Consider the following 20,903-nt stretch of genomic DNA (forward strand, 5'->3'; position numbering starts at 1 on the left):
CTGGGGACCACTGGGACTATGCCCCTCAGCACAGCTCCGCCCCCTCTTACGAGTCCCAGGTGGACAGGTGGGGGGTGACTGGCGGGGCATATGTGCCCACAGGCATGGAAACTGATCAGAGCCAAGGTGGACTTCTGGAAGGTTCTGGCTACTCCAGTCAGGAGGAAGAGAAAGACTCCCACAATCTGTGTTTCTCCAGGGTGCTAGTATGTCCTAGATGAGCATCCTGGAGGGCATTCCTCTCCAGCAAACAGCAGGCCAGAAGCAGAAGAGAAACAATGGTTAGGCAGAAAGTGCCCAACCCGAGGGCCTGACCGGCCTGTCTGGAGCCTCTACAGTGGGTGCAGGTGGATGCCTCCCAGCTCGCCGGGTCATGAAGGACAGTCCTCGAAGGGGTGCCCCATGTACCGGGGCCCCGCACACCCGCAGACCTGTGGACAGCTGGCCAAGGGCCCAGCCACAGCCACCCAGGGGGCCGACACCTGGCATATGCCCGACAGTTGGACCCGGCTGGTGGGGAAGGTGCGCTGGCAGGTGGCCGAGCCCCGGTGCCAGGATCCAGCTCCCTGTGTCCTCCGGGGCCTCAGCTGCCATATGCCCGTGTCAGTCCCAGCAGTGGAGCTGCAGATGGGGCCCAGGGTGGAGCTGGCTCTCATTCTGGAGAAGGAGGCAGGTGCCGGCCACGGGAGTTCTTTTCGGAGACGGAGGGCTGGAGCGGGCCTGGAGGCGTCCCTGCCTTCTCTCATGTGCCTGCAGGTCCGCCAGCCTCCATGCCTTTGATCCCACTGTGTTCTCTGCCGGAACTCCCCTCCCCTCTGGTGCCAACCCTGGTCATCCTTCCCGGCCCCCCCGGACTCCACCTCACTTAAGGAGCTGGCCATGACCTTGCCTGGTTCACAAAGTGAGGGTCTATCTGGCCTTTCCTTGGGGGCTGTCTTACTGCTCTGTTCTGGCTTGTGGTTATCTGTCCCCAGGTTGCTGGGTGCTCTCCTGCAATCCCATAAGAGCAAGGGGGTTTCCATCTGTCTGGTCTTGGGGTCACTAGTGGTCAGCACTGGCCCTGAGCAGAGACGGCAGCTGGAAGGACGTGTGGAAGGAAGGGAAGGTGGGAACTCTGAGCTCTCAGTTTCTGGACGCACGCAGCCTGGTTTGGGAGAGCGTGGGGCCAGAACGTAAGGATGTAATGACACTGACTCCATTGACTGGGGCTCTGTCGTGTGTCAGGCCCGGGGCTGAGCATTTCCGAGTCCCGTAATGTAGCCCTCCACAGTCTGGGGCGCTGTGTACTCTTGGCGTGTCCCCGTTTTACCCGTGAGGGCCCGGGGCCCACGCAGCTGGGGCGCGGCCAGAGCCAGGACTTGAACTTGGTGCTGCTGCCTACCAAGGCTCTCATCTCTTAGGCAACAAGTCTTTTTGGCTTAGCTCACAAAAGAGAGATTAGAAAGCGTTCAGCTTTTATTTTTTTAATTTGTTTGGCTGCGCCAGGTCTTCGTTATGACACATGGGTCTAGTTCCCTGACCAGGGATCCACCCAGACCCCTGCCTAGGGAGCGTGGAGTCTTAACCACTGGACCACCAGGGAAGCTTCTAGAAAGGGTTACACTTTTAAAGAGACAGCAAGAATATTTATGGTTCTTCGTGTTTGCTGGGCCCCAGTGGGAGTGGGTGAGGATGGAGCACCGGAGCTGAGGGCAGGACCCCTCTTCCCTCCGAGGCTGGTGTAATCTCTGTGTCTGCGGTCCCGGTTCTGGGTTCTGGGTTCTGGGTTGGGAGTGAGGGGGTGGTGGAGCCTGCAGGGCAGATTCTGCTGCCTGACCGTGTGGGTGTGGAGTGGGTTTAGGAGGCAGGTCCTGGCCAGGTGCTGCCACAGCTGTGTCTTTGGCCCTGGGCCAGTCTCTTGCCCTCTGGTCCCAATTTCCCTGGAGAGTAAAATGGGGGAATAGGACCGAGCGATCCCAGAGTGGACTCTGGTTGCATTCCAAGTCCCTCAGCTTCGGGTACACAGGTGCTCTCTCTTAAGACTGACTGGTAGCCGCTGCCATCAGATTCCTGTCCCTGGTGAGCAGCGGGCTCCCTGGTGGCAGTGACAAGTTCCTTTCACCACAGAGGTGGCAGCCGGAGCTATTTTTGGAGCAGCTCGTGGTGGGGGAGTTTCCTTTTGGCAGTGGCTGGGGATGGGAGTCTTGGGCAGGGGAAGTCCCGTGCGGAGACCAGGCTGGCCCCTCTTCCTCCACCAGCCCTGGCACGGAGAAGCCACCCAGATCTCCAGAGGTCCTGGGACCGTGTGAGCATCTACCTTTCAACCCCGAGCCGACACCTTCCCGGAGCTCCTCAGGAGCCACTTTGCAAGGTACTGGCCTTTGCCCTGCCTCCCACTGTCGGGAGCCCCTCACCCTCTCCAGCCCCCTGGGGCTGCTCTCTTTGCCCTTGAGGGTGTGCCTAGCGAGTGACAGGGAGGCCCTAGAGACCTCTGGGGCCTGGGCTCACAGAGCACTTGACCTTGGCTGCCTCTCTGCCACCGCTGTCCCCTTGACCACACACCTGGTGGGGACTGCCAGTGGGCCAGGGCCATCAGCCTGGCATGGCCTCTGTCACTGCCCAGGTTGGAGGGGTTCACACTGGGTGATTCCGGACTTTCCAGAACTCCCAAGGTTACGAGGGAAGTGGAAAAAGTACTGATAACTCTTCCCTCTCTGGTGTGGGTTTTGGCTTCCTGGGCCCTTCCTGATGTCTGAGCAGTGAGGACTCCATGGAAGTTTCTTCTGCTGGGAATAGCCATCTTTTCAAACCTTAAAATGAGAGCAGGAGAGAAAATTAGGGGAGGCCAGGGGTTGAAGAACTTCCCCTGTGGGATTATGGATGTCCTCCTGGGGCCCAGGGCGGGCTTTTTACAAGCACTGAGCCTCCATCTCCCCAAGGGTGGCTCTGTTGGGCTTCCCCCTCAGCTGTTGGTTGGCAGGGCAGTATCCGTGGTCTGAGACAGGACACAGGGCCAGAGGAACTTCTGCTCTTCCAGGCTTCTCCCTCCTGCCCCCCACCTCCGTGTTTATGTACTAGATCACCCCCCGCTGGGGCCACAAGGAGAGTGATTTCGTCTCTGCCTTTGAAGAAATTCTCCATTTGAGGGAGAGGAAAACGTGGGAACAGGCAGTGATGGCATAGAGACCAGGCCAGTGGAGACTGGGAGTCACTCAGTCACTGTCTGAGGGAGTCCAGGAAGGCTGCCTGGAGGAGGTACCCTAGTTTGTGCCCAGAAGGAGGATCCAGGTTTGCCAGGAGGCAGTTTATTCCAGGCCAGGGGAAGCAGAACCTACCAAGGCCTTGAGGAGAGAGCAAGTTCGTTTCCATGGCGGATTGGAGTCCTTGGGATGGTGGGCCTGCCCAAGGGAGACCCCCAGCTCCATGGTCTCCAAGGATGGCACTGGGCAAATGAGATTAAAACCCAGACTTCAGAGAGTCGGAGCTGGGTTCTGACACAGGTGCACGCTGTTTCCCAGCATCACCAGCTTGGCAGGTCACTTGGCTTTTCCGCTCCTCGGTTTCCTCATCTGTAGGAGGGTGGTGCAGACTCATGGGGGAGGATGCTGGAGTGCTCCAGTCACTCCCCGGTGCAGAGCACGGCTGGGCAGATCTTCCTTCACCACGTCCTGGCGCCAAAGGCCTTCCCGGGGAAGAAACCAAATGCCTCATTGCTCTGAGAGATGCTGACGGTTCCTACATTTTCTTTTGCTCACAGAATTGAGTTTTATTACCGAAGGAGGAAAAAGTAAAAGGTGATCGGGAGCCTCCTTGATTTTAAAAAGGCTCAGGAAAGCCCCGCAGTGCAGGCATGGTGTGTTTTCAATTGCCTGGTGACCTCTGCCTGATCTGAGACCTCGGGGAAATCTGAGCATGGAGGCACGTGTTTCTTGCTTGGGGCATCAGGAGGATACAAGGAGCCCTGCCTCCACTGACTGGTCAGAATTTTACTCAATCAGCTCCCACTGGACACCCGTTTTGTGCCTGGTCCTGGGCGAGGCCTTGACGGTTTAGAGATGACTGCTGAGCTCAGTCCCTGCCTTGAAAGGCCAGCAGAGGAGGAGGGCAGAGTGACAGAGGGAGCAGTTTGTACCCAAACAACTGGACTTTAGGGGAGAAGCCTGTGTGAAAGCCGTCAGATGGGGAGGGGGGCCTGGTACAGCTGACTGCCCCTGAGTGCCTACCCCAAGGGATCCAACTGTGTCCACTTTATGGATGCGGGAGGGGGTGGAGCTTTCCCAGGGTCCCACGAGAAGTCTGAACCTGATTAGGGCCCAGAACCCAGTCCTGATACAGGAGATGACCTTTGCCTCATGGGAGGTCCTAGGTTCCAGGCAGAAGCTGCAGCGTGGAAGGACGTGGAAGGTTCAGGTTGCTGTGTGGTTGGGATGGGAAGGTCCTTACGTGCAGGGGCCTGGGGCGGGGTAGGCTTGCAGGACAGCAGGCCAGCGCCAGCTGGACAGAGTTTGGGATGCCTCGCTCAGGAGTGTGGGCCTCTTTCTGGGGAGTTGTTTTTTTTTTTTTTTGGGTGGGGAGCAGCAGGTTGCGATTTGTGTCATGTTGAGGGAGGGAACCTCTCTTGATGGGAGATTGGGTCATCAGGCAGAACCGACTCCAGGGACCCCACTGAGAAGGGCCCAGGCCAGCAGAGGGCAGGGTCTCTGGGTGAGTGCAGACTTGTCTGGGGAAAGGACCAGCAGCCTAGATGAAGCCCAGGTATGGGTTGTGAGAGAGGGCGAGGCATCCCTGGGATGAGCCTGCATTCCCACTGGCTTCCTGGGCAGACAGGAGACCCCATTGCTGACATGGGGACCCAGGGAAGGGCAGGTGAGTCCTCAGTGCCTGGGACTTTTGGTAGTCGGGGTTGGGAGCTCTGGAGAGAGGCCCTGGGCTGGAGAGAAATGGGGGTGAGTGGTGGGTGAGGAGATGCAAGCCAGAAGAGAATGACGGGGTGGGGGTGCCAGAAGGAAGGTGAGCTGAGTGGGCAGAAAGGCCCCATTGCTGGGTGGGCACTGCATTGTCCCTTCAGCCACTGGCCTCCAGGTTCTGCAGGCCCACCCTGTGGGGAGACCCCGCTCCCCTGAGGAGGGGGCTTAGGGACCTCTCTGCACAGGCCACACCGCCCTTCCAGGGGCTGCATGTGGCCCCAGGTCTCACAGAAGCCAGCCTCCTGCTGGTCGTGGAGCCATGGAATCTGAGTAGTGAGTGTGACTTTGGGGGTGGGATGAGGGGACCCAGGACCAGTCGGGAAGCCAGACACCGTCTGTGGCTCTTCCCCTGCAGCTCCCCGGCCCCTGTAACTCTGGCCTGAGATTGAGCTGCTTCCTGTCAAGTGATGAATGGGCAACGTCTCCTTATCTCAACCCCAGAAGAGAAGGGGGACTGGGATGGGGGAAGCAGCAGCCAGAACCACACCCCTGAGCCGGAATTCATTCATTCCCTCCCTCACTGTCCAAGGAAGTATGGACCAGAGGAGGCAGGCACACTTTGGTTTCAAATGTCAGTGCTGCCTGCTGCCTGCTGAGTGACCCTGGGCCCGTCACGTAACCAGTCTGAACTTTCGTTTCCTCCTACGTGGGTTGTAGCAGCCCCCGCGCGGAGTGGCTGTGGGGTGGAACCAGGCGTGTACAGCTCTTGGCATGTCCCTGGTGCGCACACAGTGAGGGCTCCACTAGCGTGGGCTGTCATTAGGACTGGTCCCTGTGTGGGGGGCGATCCTTACTGCCCAGGCCTCACGCGAGGACACCGGGTCATCAGTGGTGTCCCTTTCCCTTTTACTCATAGCCTCCCTGGTCTGAGGAACAAACGGCAGACTAAATCCAAACACCCATCTCCTTAGGGTCTCGCCCCACTTTAGTAAGAGCCCTGCTGAAGGCCAGGGCGGGAGGCATGTGTCCAGGGGCTTTGCAAAGGCAGCCCCAGTTCTCGGAAACACTGAGGAGGGTGTTTGCTTTGGCAAATCACGTTTTCCCTTGGAGCCTTGGTTTCCTCATCTGCAAAATGGACCTGGTGGCACCACTTGGGATTCCTGGAAGATGTCAAATTACGCGGCCTGCGGAGGCATTGCTGTGGGTGCTGGCTGACGCTGAAGCTGGTCTGGCCTTGACCTCCCCAGTGGCCAGCCTGTGAACTGCTTGGCTTCCTGCTGGGCTTCAGAGTCTGTCTGTGTAGGGGTGTGTTGGGCCATGCGGGCCTGTGGTGCCTCTCCTCCCTCTGCCACCCCAGCAGTGGGCACCTTTCCTAAGCTTGCATGGCCAGCATGGAGCTTGCTGGACCAGCAGAGCTAGCCCCTTGTGCCCGTTCTGGGGTCAGGCCACTCCTTCTGTGTATGTAGGAGGGTGGGGAGTCACCAGGTTGGCTTCTTGCTTTGGAAAAATGACTTGTGAAGCTTTTCACTCAGCTGGCAGGAATAGAGAGGGGCCTTCCCCAGAGAATGGGCAGAGGGTACGGCGCCCAGCTGAGACCGGGCCTCTGGGGTTGTCGGTGAGGTTCTTCTAAGGGTGTGGCAGCCTCTCAGCCTGGGAGCCACACAGGTCTTCACCAGCTCCACCCCCAAACCTGGGGTAGTGACGACCCTGCCCCTGTGGACACACCAAGAACGTGGCTCTGCATAAAGCCTGTGACCTGATTGCATACACGTGTGCACATGCACGCACATGTGCAGAGAAGGGCAAGTGGACACTCGCTGTTCCCACTTCAGGGCTGAGGAGCATGGTGAGGTGTAGACAGATACTGGCACCCCCACGACCCTGGCACACTCAGGCCTCCAATCCTGGCCCAAGCTGGGTCTTTGGTCTGAGCCTTCCTGGTGTCCTGGGTCGTTTTTCCTGGGAGGATAAAGCCTCAGTGAGCCACCATCGTCCACAAAGTGTGGTATTTGGCAGGCGGCGATGGAGGGACATGACTTTGCCCTAGAGGAAGTTTTAGAAATTGGGAGACAAGCGCCAGGCAACAGTGGTGGTCAGAAAGTCCTCTTGGGGAGCCTAGGAGCCCAGCCTGGAAGCCAATCCCTTCCAGGAAGTGCCCAGACTAAACCCACTCACCCACCTCCTTAGGGTCACACCCAACATTAGTAAGAGCCCTGCCAAAGGCCAGGGCCAGGAGAGCTTGTCAGGGGATTTGCAAAAGCAGCTCCAGGTCTTGTAAACGCTGAGGAGGGTGTTTGCTCCAGAGTCACCCCAAAGAAGCCATGCAGTGGAGTAAAGAGATCATGATCTGGGGTCTAGCATCCCAGCTCTGTCTTTTACTGGCTGTGTGACCCTGGGCAAGTCCCTGCCCCTCTCTGAGCCCCAGTTCCCATGTCTGTCGCATGGAGTCAGGCCCTCCTCCACTGTCCGGAGGTGGTTAGTGGAAACGATGCTGGTAGCAGCTGAAGCCTCAGCGGACCCTCCTCTGTCCTGAGGCGTTTACGTCTGTTAGCGCAGTTAATTCTCAGTGACCCTCAAAGGTAGATCTTAGCCCCATTTTCCAAATGAAGGATTAAAGGCAGCCAAGCCAAGATTTGAACCCAAGGCAGGTTGGGCTCCCAAACAGGCCCTGGGCCTTCCCCACCGAGCTCATCCCCATCCAGTCCCCGGGCACCTGGGGGACAGGCATATGTGTGAACCCAGGCTGGAGAGCCCTGGAAGTGCAGGGCTCTCACTCCCTGCAGAAGAAAGGCCCTCTGTGAGGTGGCGCTCAGTGTGGCCTGCGGCTCCGGGTCTCACATTCCACAGATTTTTGGCCCCTGACTTGGGCTTGGCAGCCTGGGCCCCATTGTTCTGCGACTTGGCAGGAGCCATGAGACAGGCAGCTCCTGGAGGTGCCCTGTGTGCAGAGTCCTTACCCTGCTCTTTGCGTCTCATCCCTTTGCCTTGATCTTTCTGCAGCTGAACCCCCTAACAAGGGGTTTCTGGCAGGAATTTCCAGGGGTATGAAAAAACGTGAAAGTGTTAGTCGCTCAGTCGTGTCCAACTCTGCGACCCCATAGACTGTAGCCCGCCAGGCTTCTCTGTCCATGGAATGCTCCAGACAAGAACACTGGAGTGGGCCTCCATCCCTTCTCCGGGGGATCTTCCCGACCTAGGGATTGAACCCCGCTCTCCTGCATTGCAGGCGGACTCTTTACTGTCTGAGCCACCAGGGAAGCCCTGAGATATAGCCAAACAGGATGCAGATCCACTGAAATCCATCACCCTGGAAAACCCTAAGAGGCAGAGGCTGTCTTGAGCCTGGGTGGCGCTTTGGAGGCAGAGTAGGGTTCAGAGCGTTCTTCTGTAGCTTATTCCCAACATGATATTTTGTGTTCGCTCTCTGAGCCTGAGTCTCCGCCTGTAAAATGGGTCTTTCGACAGCCCAGGCTAAGTGGAAGAGATCTGGCCACTGGATGCCTTGGAGAGAACCTTCACTTCCTTGCTTCCTCCCCATCCCTCCCCCTCTGTCTCCGTCCTCTCTGTGTGGTTCTCTCTGGCACTTGGGGGTGCTGTGACTTGCAGACTCCTTTCCTGGAAAAAAGGCCCTTCCTCCTCACAGGGCCATGAGCTGCAGCCAGTTCTATTAGGTTCTGGGCAGAACCATTCTTAGGAACAGGAAGTTACCCCAGGGAGTTGGCAGACCAGGCATGCGGATGGCAGTACTGCATCCGCTCGGTGCCATCCCGAAGAGAGAGAGCTCTGGGGTCCGTGTGGGGGAATGGCCCCTCATGGCCCACCACCCCCGGGATCACCCCTGCCCACTCAGCACCGCCCCGTTTGTGAATTGGGGGGCGGGAGTTGTTCTGTGGGGACTGCTGGAAAGGAAGATGATGTTCTGCTGGTAAAGGCCTTGGGGCTGCAGAACCAGGGGTTTGGGGCAAAGATGCTGTCACAGGTCTGCACCCTGGCTCCGCTACATGTGATCTGGGCAAATCTCTTAACCACCCTGGGCCTCAGTGTCCTTGTCTGTTAAGTGGAACAGTAACAGAATCTGTCTCGTGGAGGTGATGTTAAGAGATGATGGGCTAATGGAGGTGAAGGGTATGTGGGCTCCAGCGTGATAAGGACACTCAGTTCAGTTCAGTTGCTCGGTCATGTCTGACTCTTTGCGATCCCATGGACCGCAGCACACCAGGCTTCCCTGTCCATCACCAACTCCCGGACTTCACTCAAACTCATGTCCATCGCGTAAGTGATGCCATCCAACCACCTCATCCTCTGTCTCCACCTTCTCTTCCTGCCTTCGGTCTTTCCCAGCATCAGGGTCTTTTCCAATGAGTTGGTTCTTCACATCAGGTGGCCGAAGTATTGGAGTTTCAGTTTCACCATCAGTCCTTCTAATGAATATTCAGGACTGATTTCCTTTAGGATTGACTGGTTGGATCTCCTTGCAGTCCAAGGGACTCTCAAGAGTCTTCTCCAATACCACAGTTCAAAAGCATCAATTCTTCGGTGCTCAGCTTTATTTTTACTCTTTTTGTTTATATTTTTACCTGTTGCTGCACATGGGCTTTCTCTAGTTGTGGCACGTGGGGGCTACTCTCTAGCTGTGGTGAGCAGGCTTCTCATTGCAGTGGCTTCTCATTGTGGGAGCAGGGGCACAGGCTCAGTAGATGTGGCACGTGGGCTTAGTTGCCCCGCAGCATGTGGAATCTTCCTGGACCAGAGATCGAACACGTGCCCCCTGCACTGGCAGGCGGATTCTTAACCACTGGACCACCAGGGAATTCCTATTACTGTTACTTCTGATGAGCCCAGGGCCCCTTACTTTTGGGGCCTGTGTGAGAAACGGGGTGAACTCCTGAGAGCCTGCAGACCACCTCTGGATACAGGTGTTAGATGATCGCTACATGGGGACGTGGGAGGTGACGTTGACAACTACCTCCTAGGTCTCTGCCCAATGTGACTTGCCCAAAGTCCCAGCTGGGGAGTGACAGAGCCAAGCTATAAACCTAGGCCCGCTGGCCCCAGGAGGCTGAGTGGGGCAGGACATGGGAACTAGAGATGGCTGCGTTGTGGTTTCTAACCCACGTGGTCTCTGAGCAGGTAGGCAGGTGAGCGGGTCACGCGCGGACCTGGCCTGTGGGCCGCACCTGGTGCCTTCCGAGATAAAGACAGAACCTTCTTGCTGAAGACAGTTCTCCTCCAGCCTCACCCCGGAGGTCTCCCTAAGGGCGGAGGACGGTGAACATGTCACCCCGAGGGGTCTAGGGGTGCAGCCCGAAGCAGCTGCAGAGCCTGCAGGAGTCTCCGGTTTTATCTTAAAATTCATGCGCATTTTACATTTTGTTCCCTCTGTATCCGGCTTATTGTCGCACACATTTCCCTCCTGAGTAACAGCACTGCCCGGGGAAGCTGCTCGTGTTTATCTGTTTATCCCGGGGCTTTTCGTACCCAGGTCCTCACTGTGTCACCCAGGGCAAGGGGGTGGGGGGGTGTGCACTCCAGTGCAGAAGCCCAGGCACAGATGGTTGGGAGGTGCTGAGAGGCTGGGGGCCCATCTGCACTTCAGGAATCCTCCTCAGAGGCCCTTGTGGAGGAGGAGACCCAGAGGTCCAGGCGGAGGGAAGCCTGGGCTGGGCCAGAGGCAGGGGGAATGGGGTGGGAGAGACTTCAGAAGTACAGGCACACCCTGTAATACCCTCTGAGGGACTCTCATTAGAGAGATGAGCAGAGAGCGATATCGAGAGATCCACCTCTTTGTCTACACATACACATTAGGATGAAGATCATAAAATGCCATGAAAATGAAAACTGATAATGTTTGTCGCTCAGTCATGTCCAACTCTTTGTGACCCCATGGACTCTAGCCTGCCAGGCTTCTCTGTCCTTGGAATTCTCCAGGCAAGAATACTGGAGTGGGTTGCCATTCCCTCCTCCAGGGGAATCTTCCCGAGCCAGAGATTAAGCCTAGGTCTACCTCATTGCAGGCAGAATCTTTACCATCTGAGCCACCAGGGAAGCCCCAAATTACCACGTGTGGGGGTCAAAACTGGTGACTTCACAGGGAGGAGAGCATCGGGCCAGGCCATACTGGGCAGGGGGTCTCAGCACCCAAGACTTCCTGCTTGGCTGAGGTGGGCACCACCTATGGACAGTGCCCTGCCCCACGTGGCCTCGCTTCCTGCCATCTACTAAGAGAGGGGTGCGAGGGAGGAGCTGGGCCTGTCCTGGGGACACAGGAAGGTTGGGCACTGGACAGCACTGTGCACATTCTAGGGAGGCTTTTGGAGGGCAGAGCCAGGGAGGCCAAGAGTCAAGGTCAGCGGGTGATTCAGGGCTTGGTGGCCACACTTTGACAGGTGTCATAGTCATCTCGGAGCCTGGGAGGGCTGGCCTGTTGACTGCCAGAAAAAACTACAGTGGGGAGAAAGGAAGAGCAACATGTGACCAGGTCTGCAGGGCTCTGACTGTGCCAACCCCAGTTGTGAGGGGGGTGGGTTCGGTGTGGGTTCCTTCCTGCTGCCCAGACCACCCCCTTCACGTGGGGCATGTGTGCACTCAGGAGACACGTGCAGCCAGGCTTGCCGACCCCCTGGACCAGAAGCCTGTCAGCTTGGACTTCGGCTGGTGGGGATGGCCAGGGATGACCAAGTTACACACAGGTGGCGATAGGCAAGGTCCATTCAGAGAGAAAGATGGTGTCCGGGTTCGGGTTCTCCAGAAGCGGATGCTGAGACGAGGCCATGTGGGCGAAATCATGAGGGAGTAGGGGAGCAGACAAGCAGGGGGTGTTATTTTAGACCAGCTCACCCCGCTTGGGTGTCTACAGCTCAGAGTTGTCCTGACCAGGGGCTTGCACACTCGCCCCTTGGCCACTGATTCCTGGGGATGGGGACTCCAGCACGTTAGAGGGTGTAGACAGTGCTGCTCCAGTAGCCTGGCCAGTCCTTCCGGGTTCTGTTTGGAGTGGGTCAAGGGAGAGGTGCCCGTGGGAATGCCAGGGCCATGCCTGTGGAAGGAGCAGCAGCCTAGTTGGGGGTGCTCGTCACTTGCCCGCTCTGCACCCCATCTTCCAGGTGTCCCGTGGGAGCCCCGGCCTGGCCCTGGACACTGCGTTAGGTGCTGCAGAAATGCTGGTGCTTGAGTGGAGGGCTTTCCTCCTGAGGAGGAAAAGGGGCTGTACAGCCTCTTCTGTGTGCCTGGGCCTGGGTCCTACCCAGGCCATGCCTGTCTGCTGGGAGTGATACTGAGATGGCCTTCAGCTCAGGCCTGGGCACATGACAGGTGCTTCATCACGGACAGCTACTGCGGTTACTATGGCAACTGGTGGCTGGCATCCTTGCCTCTCCTCTCTGAGGGGGCCTCTGATGTGGCTACACCAGCCCTGGAGGTTGAGGGAGCTGCTCCCGTGTGCCGAGGGCTCTGCCCCTGCCTGGAGGTTTGTACAGGGCTGTGAGTGGGACCCTCGGCCTTCCCGGTGTCTGGAGTGCCAGGGCCCAGCAAGGATGGGGACGGGCGGTCCTTCTTGATTTGAGACTTGCAGTCTGACTCAGGGTCGGTCTCTCTTGGCCACTAAGTTGCCAACGGGGATTGTATGGGGTGAGGATGGAGGTCAGGCCTGGGGGACAGTGATGTGGAAAGAACAGGCTATGGAGTCTGGCCCATGTGGTGTTGAATATGGTGCCTCTCTTGCTGGCTGGCAGGCCACCTTTGGGCTTTTCCCGGCTCAGAGCCTGCTTCCACCTCTATCCAGCGGGGCTGATCCTAGCAGCCTGGTCGGGACAGCGTAATGGAGGGAGGTGTGTCACGCAGGCTGTCACGCCCCAGCGCTGCCACTTCCGAGCCACATCACCATGGGCAAGTTACCCGACAGCTCGGCCCCTCAGCCTGCACATCTGTAAAAGGGGGCAAGTGAAGGTGCACAGGCCTGTGTGTAAGAAAGCCCTCATTTTCTGTTGCAGCCCGTGCCCTCGCGAGGCTGGCATGCAGGATGGCAGGACAGCCCAGCCACATGCCCCATGGAGGGAACCCAAACAACCTCTGCCACACCCTGGGGCCCGCGCACCCTCCTGACCCACAGGTAAGCCCTTCTCCATCATTTGCAGTGCATCGGAGAGTCTGGGAGGATCACTGATCCCTGAGGCTGCTTCATCCTGGCCACAGGAGGAAGCCCCTCAGCAGCCCCCAGACACCTTGAAGGCTTCCCGTGATGGAGGCAGAGTCACTGCCTGATTGTTCGGTCCTCCACCTGTCAGCCACACTCACAGATGCCCTCTGGGCTGGGACGCCTGGCATTGGACCTGCCCCTGGGGTTTCCATGTGAACGGAAGGGCTTTATTTCAGAGGGATCAACGCTGGTTAGAAGGACAGACGTAGAGGGAGTCCTGGAGGCCTGGGCAGAGTGAGGGGCGCAGGGGAACAGGCGGGGCGCACCTGGGATCAGAATGTGCTTCCTGACTGAGCCGGGCTCCTCTTTTCTGGTCTCAGCTGTGCTCTGGCCCTCCCTACGGGGAGGGGAGCCTCTTTGTCTGGAGGCAGCAGAGTTTCAGGGACACTGGTTCCCTTCCACCTGCCCCACCCACCCTCTGTGTAGAACTTTGGAGAGCCAGGCAGCCTTTCGCAGCTTTTCAGAAAGTGGCTTCTGGGATTCTGGGCTGCCCGCACACCCCACACCTTTCACGTTGCACCTTTCCCTAGGGTGCCCTCCTCGACTCGTCCAGGCCTCAGTCCAAATGCCGCTGCCCCTGAGGAGCCTTCCTGTTCCCCTCCCTGCTCTGTGCTGCGCCCAGACCTGTGCACAGGCGCTGGGTCAGGGCCACGATCGCATGTACTGGAACACTGCCTCTCAGGTCTGCCGCCCTTCCTAGACAGAATCTCCTGGGTGGGGCTTCACCTGCCAAGTTCGTGAGCTGCATGCTTCCACCCAGGACACGGTCGTGTGCTAACAGAGCCAGGTCTGCTTTTAGGGAGCACACAGCCTCACGGGAGAGAAAGACAAGAAAGAAAGCAGAAGAAGCTGGGGGCCATGGAACTCCAACAAGGCATGTGGTCTAAACTAGGGAACCAGAGAGGCCTCCTGGAGGAAGTGGCTTGCAGAGACCTAAAAGGGGGACAAAGAGCTTGGCTGGACAGACTGGCCAGTGCCAGATGCTGTTGGGTGCTGTGGGCAGCCTGGAGTGATGAAAAGTAATTGTTGGGGGTTGGCTTTTGTCCCAGGCCTATGAGACCTAAATCAGGAGGAGATTCAGAGAGAGCCACCTTCCTGAGTCTTGTTAGGATTGTCACAGCTTCTAACTGCCTAGTTTTGTTGGAAGACTTCAGGTGGACTGGTGTTTGACCTTCTTGGGCAGGGTTGCCATGTACAGTTGTACAGGTTCTGCACTGCCCAAAGGTGCCTGGCCAAGGCAGCAAGGTGAGTCTGAAGTCCTTCTCCTGTACCTGAGCTCTTATTCCGCTGTGCTTCCTGGTGTGAGACTAATCAGCCCAAGGAAAGGTGCACCTCTGTAGATTCACAGAGGTGACGTGTGAAGTACAAACTGCACGTGTGTGCACACAGGAGGTCCACAGGCAACCGTGCTGCTCATCCTCCCATCCCAGGCACCGGCTGGGATGTAGGGGCCCATTTTCTCAGTGAAATGTGAGGAAGCAGGTCCCAGAAAGCTGGGAAGCCCATAGACACTGCTGGTCCAGGGTCCACCAGGACACTTCCCCAATGGCTGGGGGCAGCGGGCCTCCTCGGGTAATGTAGCAATTTGTCACATTAAGTCATTCACTAACAATTGAGTCCCCCTTGATTAATCTCCCAGAATTAGCCAGTTGCATTTTGAGCAATTAGGGTTAATTACAGCCTCATTTGGCAGAGCAGAGAGGCCTGTAATTATTTCATGAACAAGGCGAGGAGGTGGTGGGCTGCGGTGGCAGCACCGTCCGGGTGTCTCTGTGCACATGTTGGAGTGGGTAATGACGTAGTTAAGTGTAATTAGATATGATTACTCAGCATTGGCAAGCGGCTGGCGGGAAAGGTGCCCCCGGTCCACCAGTATCTGGCCAGGTCTGCGGAACTGGGGCGCAGCCACATTGACGCTGGGGCTGCTGCAGGGTGGGGCTGGAATGAAAAAAGTCAAGCACTCTGTCTCCCCTCATCTCATAGAGCACTGGTCTTTAAACACTGTCTGGGGAGAGATCATGGCTTGAATCTTGTCTGTTTCAGGACATAGAAACACCTCAAATTGATGGCACAGGCATTTTCCTTTATGGCAGGAGGCACTGCTGTTTCCCTGAAGTCACCTTAGAGAAAAGAGCCAGACTGCATGATGGCAAGAATGCTGTGCTCTGGACCAGGCAGGATGTGGTTCCTCACTCTATTCCCTCACTAGCCAGGTGACATTGGGTAAATGACCTCTCTGAGCCTCAGTTTCTTCTTCTGTAAAACGGGGCCACAGAGTGAGATGATATGTTTTAAACACCCAACATGGTATTCAGCATTGTGGGTGTTAAGGAAATGGTATGTGATTGATCTTACTCTTATATTCTAAAAATGATTTTAGTTTTCACAGCTCAACAGCCCAGGGCTGGAAATATCCCCAGTGTAGAAAAAACAATTTAGTTAGCATGCAAACTCTGACTTTTGTTAACCTTCTGTGTCCAAGGCTAGTGGTTTGTTCATCTGAAGGAGCTTTCTAGCTCTGGGTGCTGTCAGCCTATGAAAATAAGTTTGCTGAACCGGGTAGAATTTTATGTGAAATTCATATAGACTTGGAGAAGCTGAACATGCTTGCTTTTATGGAGGTTTCAAATGAATGAATGAATGGAGTTGAGAAACAGCTTAAAATGCCCCTTTGGTTTATGATTTTTACCTGTTTGCTTCAGAGCATTTTCATCAGGAAAGAAATGCAAGGCTGAGCTGACCCATTAAGAACCATATGAATTTCCAAGAAGGAGAAAGGTGTTCTTGTCTGAGAAAGCCTCAGTTAATGTGTCTTCCATTCTGGAAAGTCTTTGCAAACCTGCTTGGGACATGCCAAGTTCAGTTACATTCGTCACTGTTCGGAGAGAGGAATGTGCGTATGTTCAGGGGATGGGGACAGCTGTCACTAGTTCCGCATGGCACCACAATCTTCATGAAAATCTTCCTAAAGCAATAGTGGTAGATAAGATTTAATGATCAAATATTAATGGCCATTAAAATTCAAGAAGTGTTTGCCAAGTGTTATAAATTCAGCGAGTGCTTGTCTCCTTTCTGCCTTGGGTCTGCTGGGGAGCCCTTCACATAAGTAGATAAAGACCGTGTAGAGGAAAGGCTCCCAGGGAGGGATGAACTGATGCAGAGGGAGCCTGGAGAATGGGGTGGCTTGTTTTGCCCCAGGGATCAGGGTTGATAAGGAAAGCTCTAGAAAGGAGATGACATGTGGGCTGATGTTGATCAGGAGTTTGGGGTATGACAGGGAGAGGCGATGTTCAGGAAGAAGAAAGAACCCAAGCTGAAGGTGCAGGATCAGTCGGGTTAGATAAGCATTTAAATACCTGTGCTTAGGTAAAGTAGCACAGCAGATGCTTATGAAAGGTCTGGAATCCACGCTGTCATTTGGCACTGTACCTGCAGCAAACAGGAAGCCTGTTATGGATTTAAATTGACAAGGGGTTGGGGTTTTTTTTTTTGTTTTTTTTTTTTTTGAGGGGTTGGGGTTTTAGGTCCCTGGTAGCTGGTCATGAGTCAGGTGAAAATAGGAGGTCACATGATGCTTTGACCTTAAATGGGCTGGACACGAGGAGGGAAGATTCCAGAGACTTCCAGCAGTAACTGAAGGGATGAGGGGGAGAGGGAGGTCGAGGACGTGGCCAGCCTGCTGGCGTGGGAGCTGATGCTTTTCATGGTTTGTTTCCCTTCAAGTCTTTGCTTGTTAGTTGTTGGAGCCAGTTCCAAATTCTCTCATCCGTGTGTTTAAGCTCAGCCTTCCCGGAGCTTGGTTTGTGAGGCTCGTCCTGGGGGCGCCGCCACAGCCGAGATGATGTTAGGTTTTGTCATCAGGCGTCTAGATGTTCAGGCTTCTTGCTCACCGTTCCCAAGAGCCGATGGCACAGAGCTGAGTGTAGACAGACTTCCAAGTTGAGACAGTCTTGGTGGTGGTTGTACCTACATTGCAATGCCTGGCACTTACCTCATTCCATCCTCCTACCAAGCCAGAGGAGGAGATCTTATTTAAAACTCCTCTCTGCAGGGGAGGAAATCGAGATGTGTGGTAAGTTGTCCGTCTTGCTACCGAAGGGAAAGCCAGCAGTGACTCCAAGTCTGGTGGCCACACAGAGCCCTTCTCGCCACTCGGGCTGCAGGAGGGGAGGCTGGCTTCAGGTACGAAATTAGCCAGACCATGAAGAGCTGAGTGGGTCTGGCCTCATAAAGAGTCTGACAATATGGACTCTCTGTAAATCGCGCCCTTCTTTTGTGCCAGGCAGATTTAAAACACATCGCTGTATACACATACACAGAATCCATTAGAAGTTCCCGGCACACAATGTCAGATGTCTTTAAAGGTGAAGTTCGTTTACAGGAAATGTCATTCTGATGAAGTGTGCTTTTTAAAATCGTAGAAGCGGTTGCCTTAAAATTAATGATGCATTGCAAATATCAGGGAAAAAAGACCCATCCAGTGTAAAGATGATTAAAATTCAGGTCAGAAGTCTGACTTAGTCAGGCTAAATTTTTTAATGAGATTTCAGAAAATTAATTGGGCGGATGCATTTTTATTCTTTTAATATGTGATTTTATGCTCCTGTTTTTTTTTTTTTAAAGGATTTGTCGATGGCTGAGGCTTACCGTGGTTCAAACATTTTAAACTCAAATTAACACAGGGTGAAGGGTGTTTGTGGCCTAATTTGATCTGACTTGGGAAAGAGAGCTAGGTTTCACCAAGCTTTCTGGGGTGGCGGTATCCTGGAGTGGCCCAAGACACCAGGTCCCCCTGCTGTTTGTCTGATGTTGTCCTCCCATCTCTTGGGAGACTGGGGTCCGGGCTAGAAGTGACTCAGGACCTTGGCCATGTCCTTGACTCGTGACCCCACCAGATTCCTCCTGCTGCCCAAGGAGTTGTTCCCAGGGGTTCCTCCTCTCTGAGATCATTAGTGCCCCCTCTCAGGCCCACTGCCACCTCCCTGTCCCTCCACCCCATCTCTTCTACCTTTGGGGGAGAACTAAGGGGCTCCCACCATGGGGAAGGGGGATGAATAGTCAGAAATGGCCTCTGGTGCCCACAGCACAGCCTAGAAAGGGGGGCAAGCCTGTCATCTAGTTCTTTGTCCTTGGCAAACAGCTCTGAGTGACTGATGGAAGGACAGTCAAGTCAGAGGCTGCAGGTACATCCATCTCACCCCTTTACTGTAGCCAGAGGATGTCGGGTAAATGACCTCTCTGAGCCTCAGTTTCCTCATATGTGAAATGGGGCTATGAAGACCTATTTAAGTGAGATGGTGTACTTTAAACACCCAGCACCATGGGTGCTAAGGAAACGGGATGTCATTGATCTTAGTCTTGCATTTTAAAATACATTTTACTTTTTATAGCAAGAGAATCCGGAGCTAGGAATATGCTTAGCGCAGACCCTCAGTGGAATGGGAATGCAAGTGGTATTGATAACGCCAGCTGACAGTTCCCTGTTTATTCCCTGGGCCAGGCTCCCACCTGGCTGGGCACTGTGCACACCCTGCCCTTGTTTCTCCCCAGCCCCTGGGAAGTCTGCATTCCTCCAGACATTCTGCAGTGCCAAACCAACAGTAATAATAGCAACAAACATGATAATAACACCAAATATGCAGCATTTCCTTAGTATCGGGCCCTCTTCTAAGTGTTCACTCATTAATTATTTAACCCCCAACAGCCCTCCGGAGGGTTGTTGGACAACCCTCATCTCACTTAAATAAGTCTTCATAGCCCCATTTCACAGATGAAGAAACTGAGGCTCAGAGAGGTCATTTACCTGACATCCTCTGGCTACAGCAAAGGGGTGAGGTGGACATACCTGCAGCCTCTGAGTTGACTGTCCTTCCATCAGTCACCCAGGGCTGTTTGCCAAGGACAAAGAACTAGATGACAGTTGGACAGATGATGGTTGTCCAACAGATCCCAGCTGGACAGATGAGGAAACTGAGGCCCAGAGGGCTTGCTAGGAAGTAGCAGAGCCAGGACTTGAACCCAGGCCTCCAGGCCCCAGTGTCGGCATTTCGGCGGACTGGGCCAGAGTGGCAGTCACCTCTCTGCTACCCTGGGCCCTGGGGTTGTGTGTATTTTCCCTAGGAGGCAGAGTGGGGTCCCCGATGTAATGGGACAGTATTAGATGAGCCATTTTCAGAAAGGCCGTCAGGAGGCGTGACTGTCGGCCCCGCCGTCGTGTGGGCTGTTTGGGGCCAGCCCTGTCTTTGCCCAGCAGCTTAGAGCTCCCAGACCCTCTTCTCCTGGAGGTCCTGGGGCTGGGTTTCTAACATCCCCATCATGGCCCACCTCTCTCCCCTGCAGGAACTTGCCGGGGGCCCACCCAGGAGGTAGGTGGCAGCAGGAAGAGGCCTGGCCTTTGGGGGCAAGAACTCAGTTCAGCTGTTCCTTTTCTGCTCTGAGTCCCTGAGTTAAATTGGGGTCAGGACTCTGCTGGCTCAGGCAGCTGCACCCCCAGAAGCCCTGCGTCCCGTAGTGACCCCTGCCTGAGCAGGGGTCCCCTCAGGGACAAGGCCCTGTCCTGACCCCAGTGGGGGTGGCAGCAGCCCCCGAGCCCCCTCATGCTGCACTGCCCCCTGGGTAACCTGCCCCCTCCTGGAGCCTTCCTCTAATTAGGTTGGATGGGTTGTGATAGGAAATGCAAATCTGGGTCATCGCATATTCAGAAGTGCAGGGCCGTCAGCCAGGCTGGCTGGGAGGTCCCTATCCTTTGGGAGCTTCCAGCCGTGGAGCTGGACCACATGGCCTCTGGGGAACGTCCTTAAGGTGGGTAGAAAGTGCCAGGGACTCTGGCCACTCATCACTCTGCGTTGGTAGAAGTAGGACCCTTAGAGAGCACGCCCTCCAGACCCTCACTGTCCCTAGGGAAACAGGTGGGGCAGAGAGACCCTGCCCCATGTCGCCGGGCAGCGTGCCTGGCTTTCCGTCATCTGGGAGTTCAAGTCCCAGCTCCCATTGCCTGGCTGTGCCTCAGTGTCCTTAATCATAAAGTGGGACCGATAAGCCTTATTTTATAAGCTCTTAGGGGACTTCAGTCGTTAAACCTGTCTTATCACCTAGGACACCAGCAGATGCATGGTCGGTGCCAAACACACGAGACGGCGTGGCGCTATTGTCCTGACCACGTGTGGTTCCTCCAGGGGCCCAGAGCGTTGCCTTCTGGGGGGCGTGGTTTCAGCTGTGCCCACAGAAGTGACAGTGGCCGGGTCACAGAGTCCCTCCTGCTCCCGGCTGTTTTGAGCGCATTTCGTTGTGTCCTTTGACACACATGCCCAGGCACCTGCTTGGCAGGTCAGAGCCCCAGTTCAGGGGGCACAGAGGGGACTAAGGTGGAGGCCCATGGTGGGGGCACAGGTGGAGCTCAGGAGGCTGAAGCTGGGAGGCCTGACTAGTCACAGGGTCTTGACAGGAAAGCAGAGTTGGGTGGTAACATGTACAGGGTGAAGGGAGTATCCTGTCCTGGTTCAAATCCCCGGTGTTACTCGCGGTAGGGTCTGGAGCCTCCCCTCTGAGCCTGTTTCCTGAATGGAGTCGCAGTGACGTCTGCTCACAGGGTCCCGGGAAGCTACACGCACAGTGCCTGGCACATAGTACATGCTTAGTAAACGCATGCTGCTCCTCTTAGGTGGACACTGGGTGTGCAGGTAGGTCCATTGCTGAGACTAAAGAACTTACCTGGCAGAGACTGGCAGGTGGTGGGCGAGAGCACCATCTTCCTCCTCCACCAGCCTACCCCCCTGCTCAGGTCCCCAGGCAGAATGTCTTAAAATCTCCCATCAGGGGAGGTA

At 55.7% G+C, this 20,903-nt stretch overlaps 1 protein-coding gene across 3 annotated transcripts in view; it reads left to right on the forward strand.

Annotated features, from left to right (window-relative positions):
• The window catches only part of NEK6 (NIMA related kinase 6), an 86,198-nt gene that overhangs the window by 29,980 nt on the left and 35,315 nt on the right, over positions 1 to 20,903 (forward strand). For 2 of the 3 annotated variants that reach the window (XM_061433499.1, XM_061433497.1), the window contains exon 2: positions 12,875 to 12,993. In XM_061433499.1, the coding sequence (XP_061289483.1) occupies positions 12,904 to 12,993 (90 nt within the window). In that variant the 5' untranslated portion in view covers positions 12,875 to 12,903. Of the gene's footprint in view, positions 1 to 2,256; positions 2,351 to 12,874; positions 12,994 to 20,903 lie in introns of those variants that run through there. The other variant, XM_061433498.1, reaches the window with a different exon arrangement.

This window comes from Bos javanicus, chromosome 11, assembly GCF_032452875.1.
Source record: "Bos javanicus breed banteng chromosome 11, ARS-OSU_banteng_1.0, whole genome shotgun sequence".
NCBI classification, from domain to species: Eukaryota; Metazoa; Chordata; class Mammalia; order Artiodactyla; family Bovidae; genus Bos; species Bos javanicus.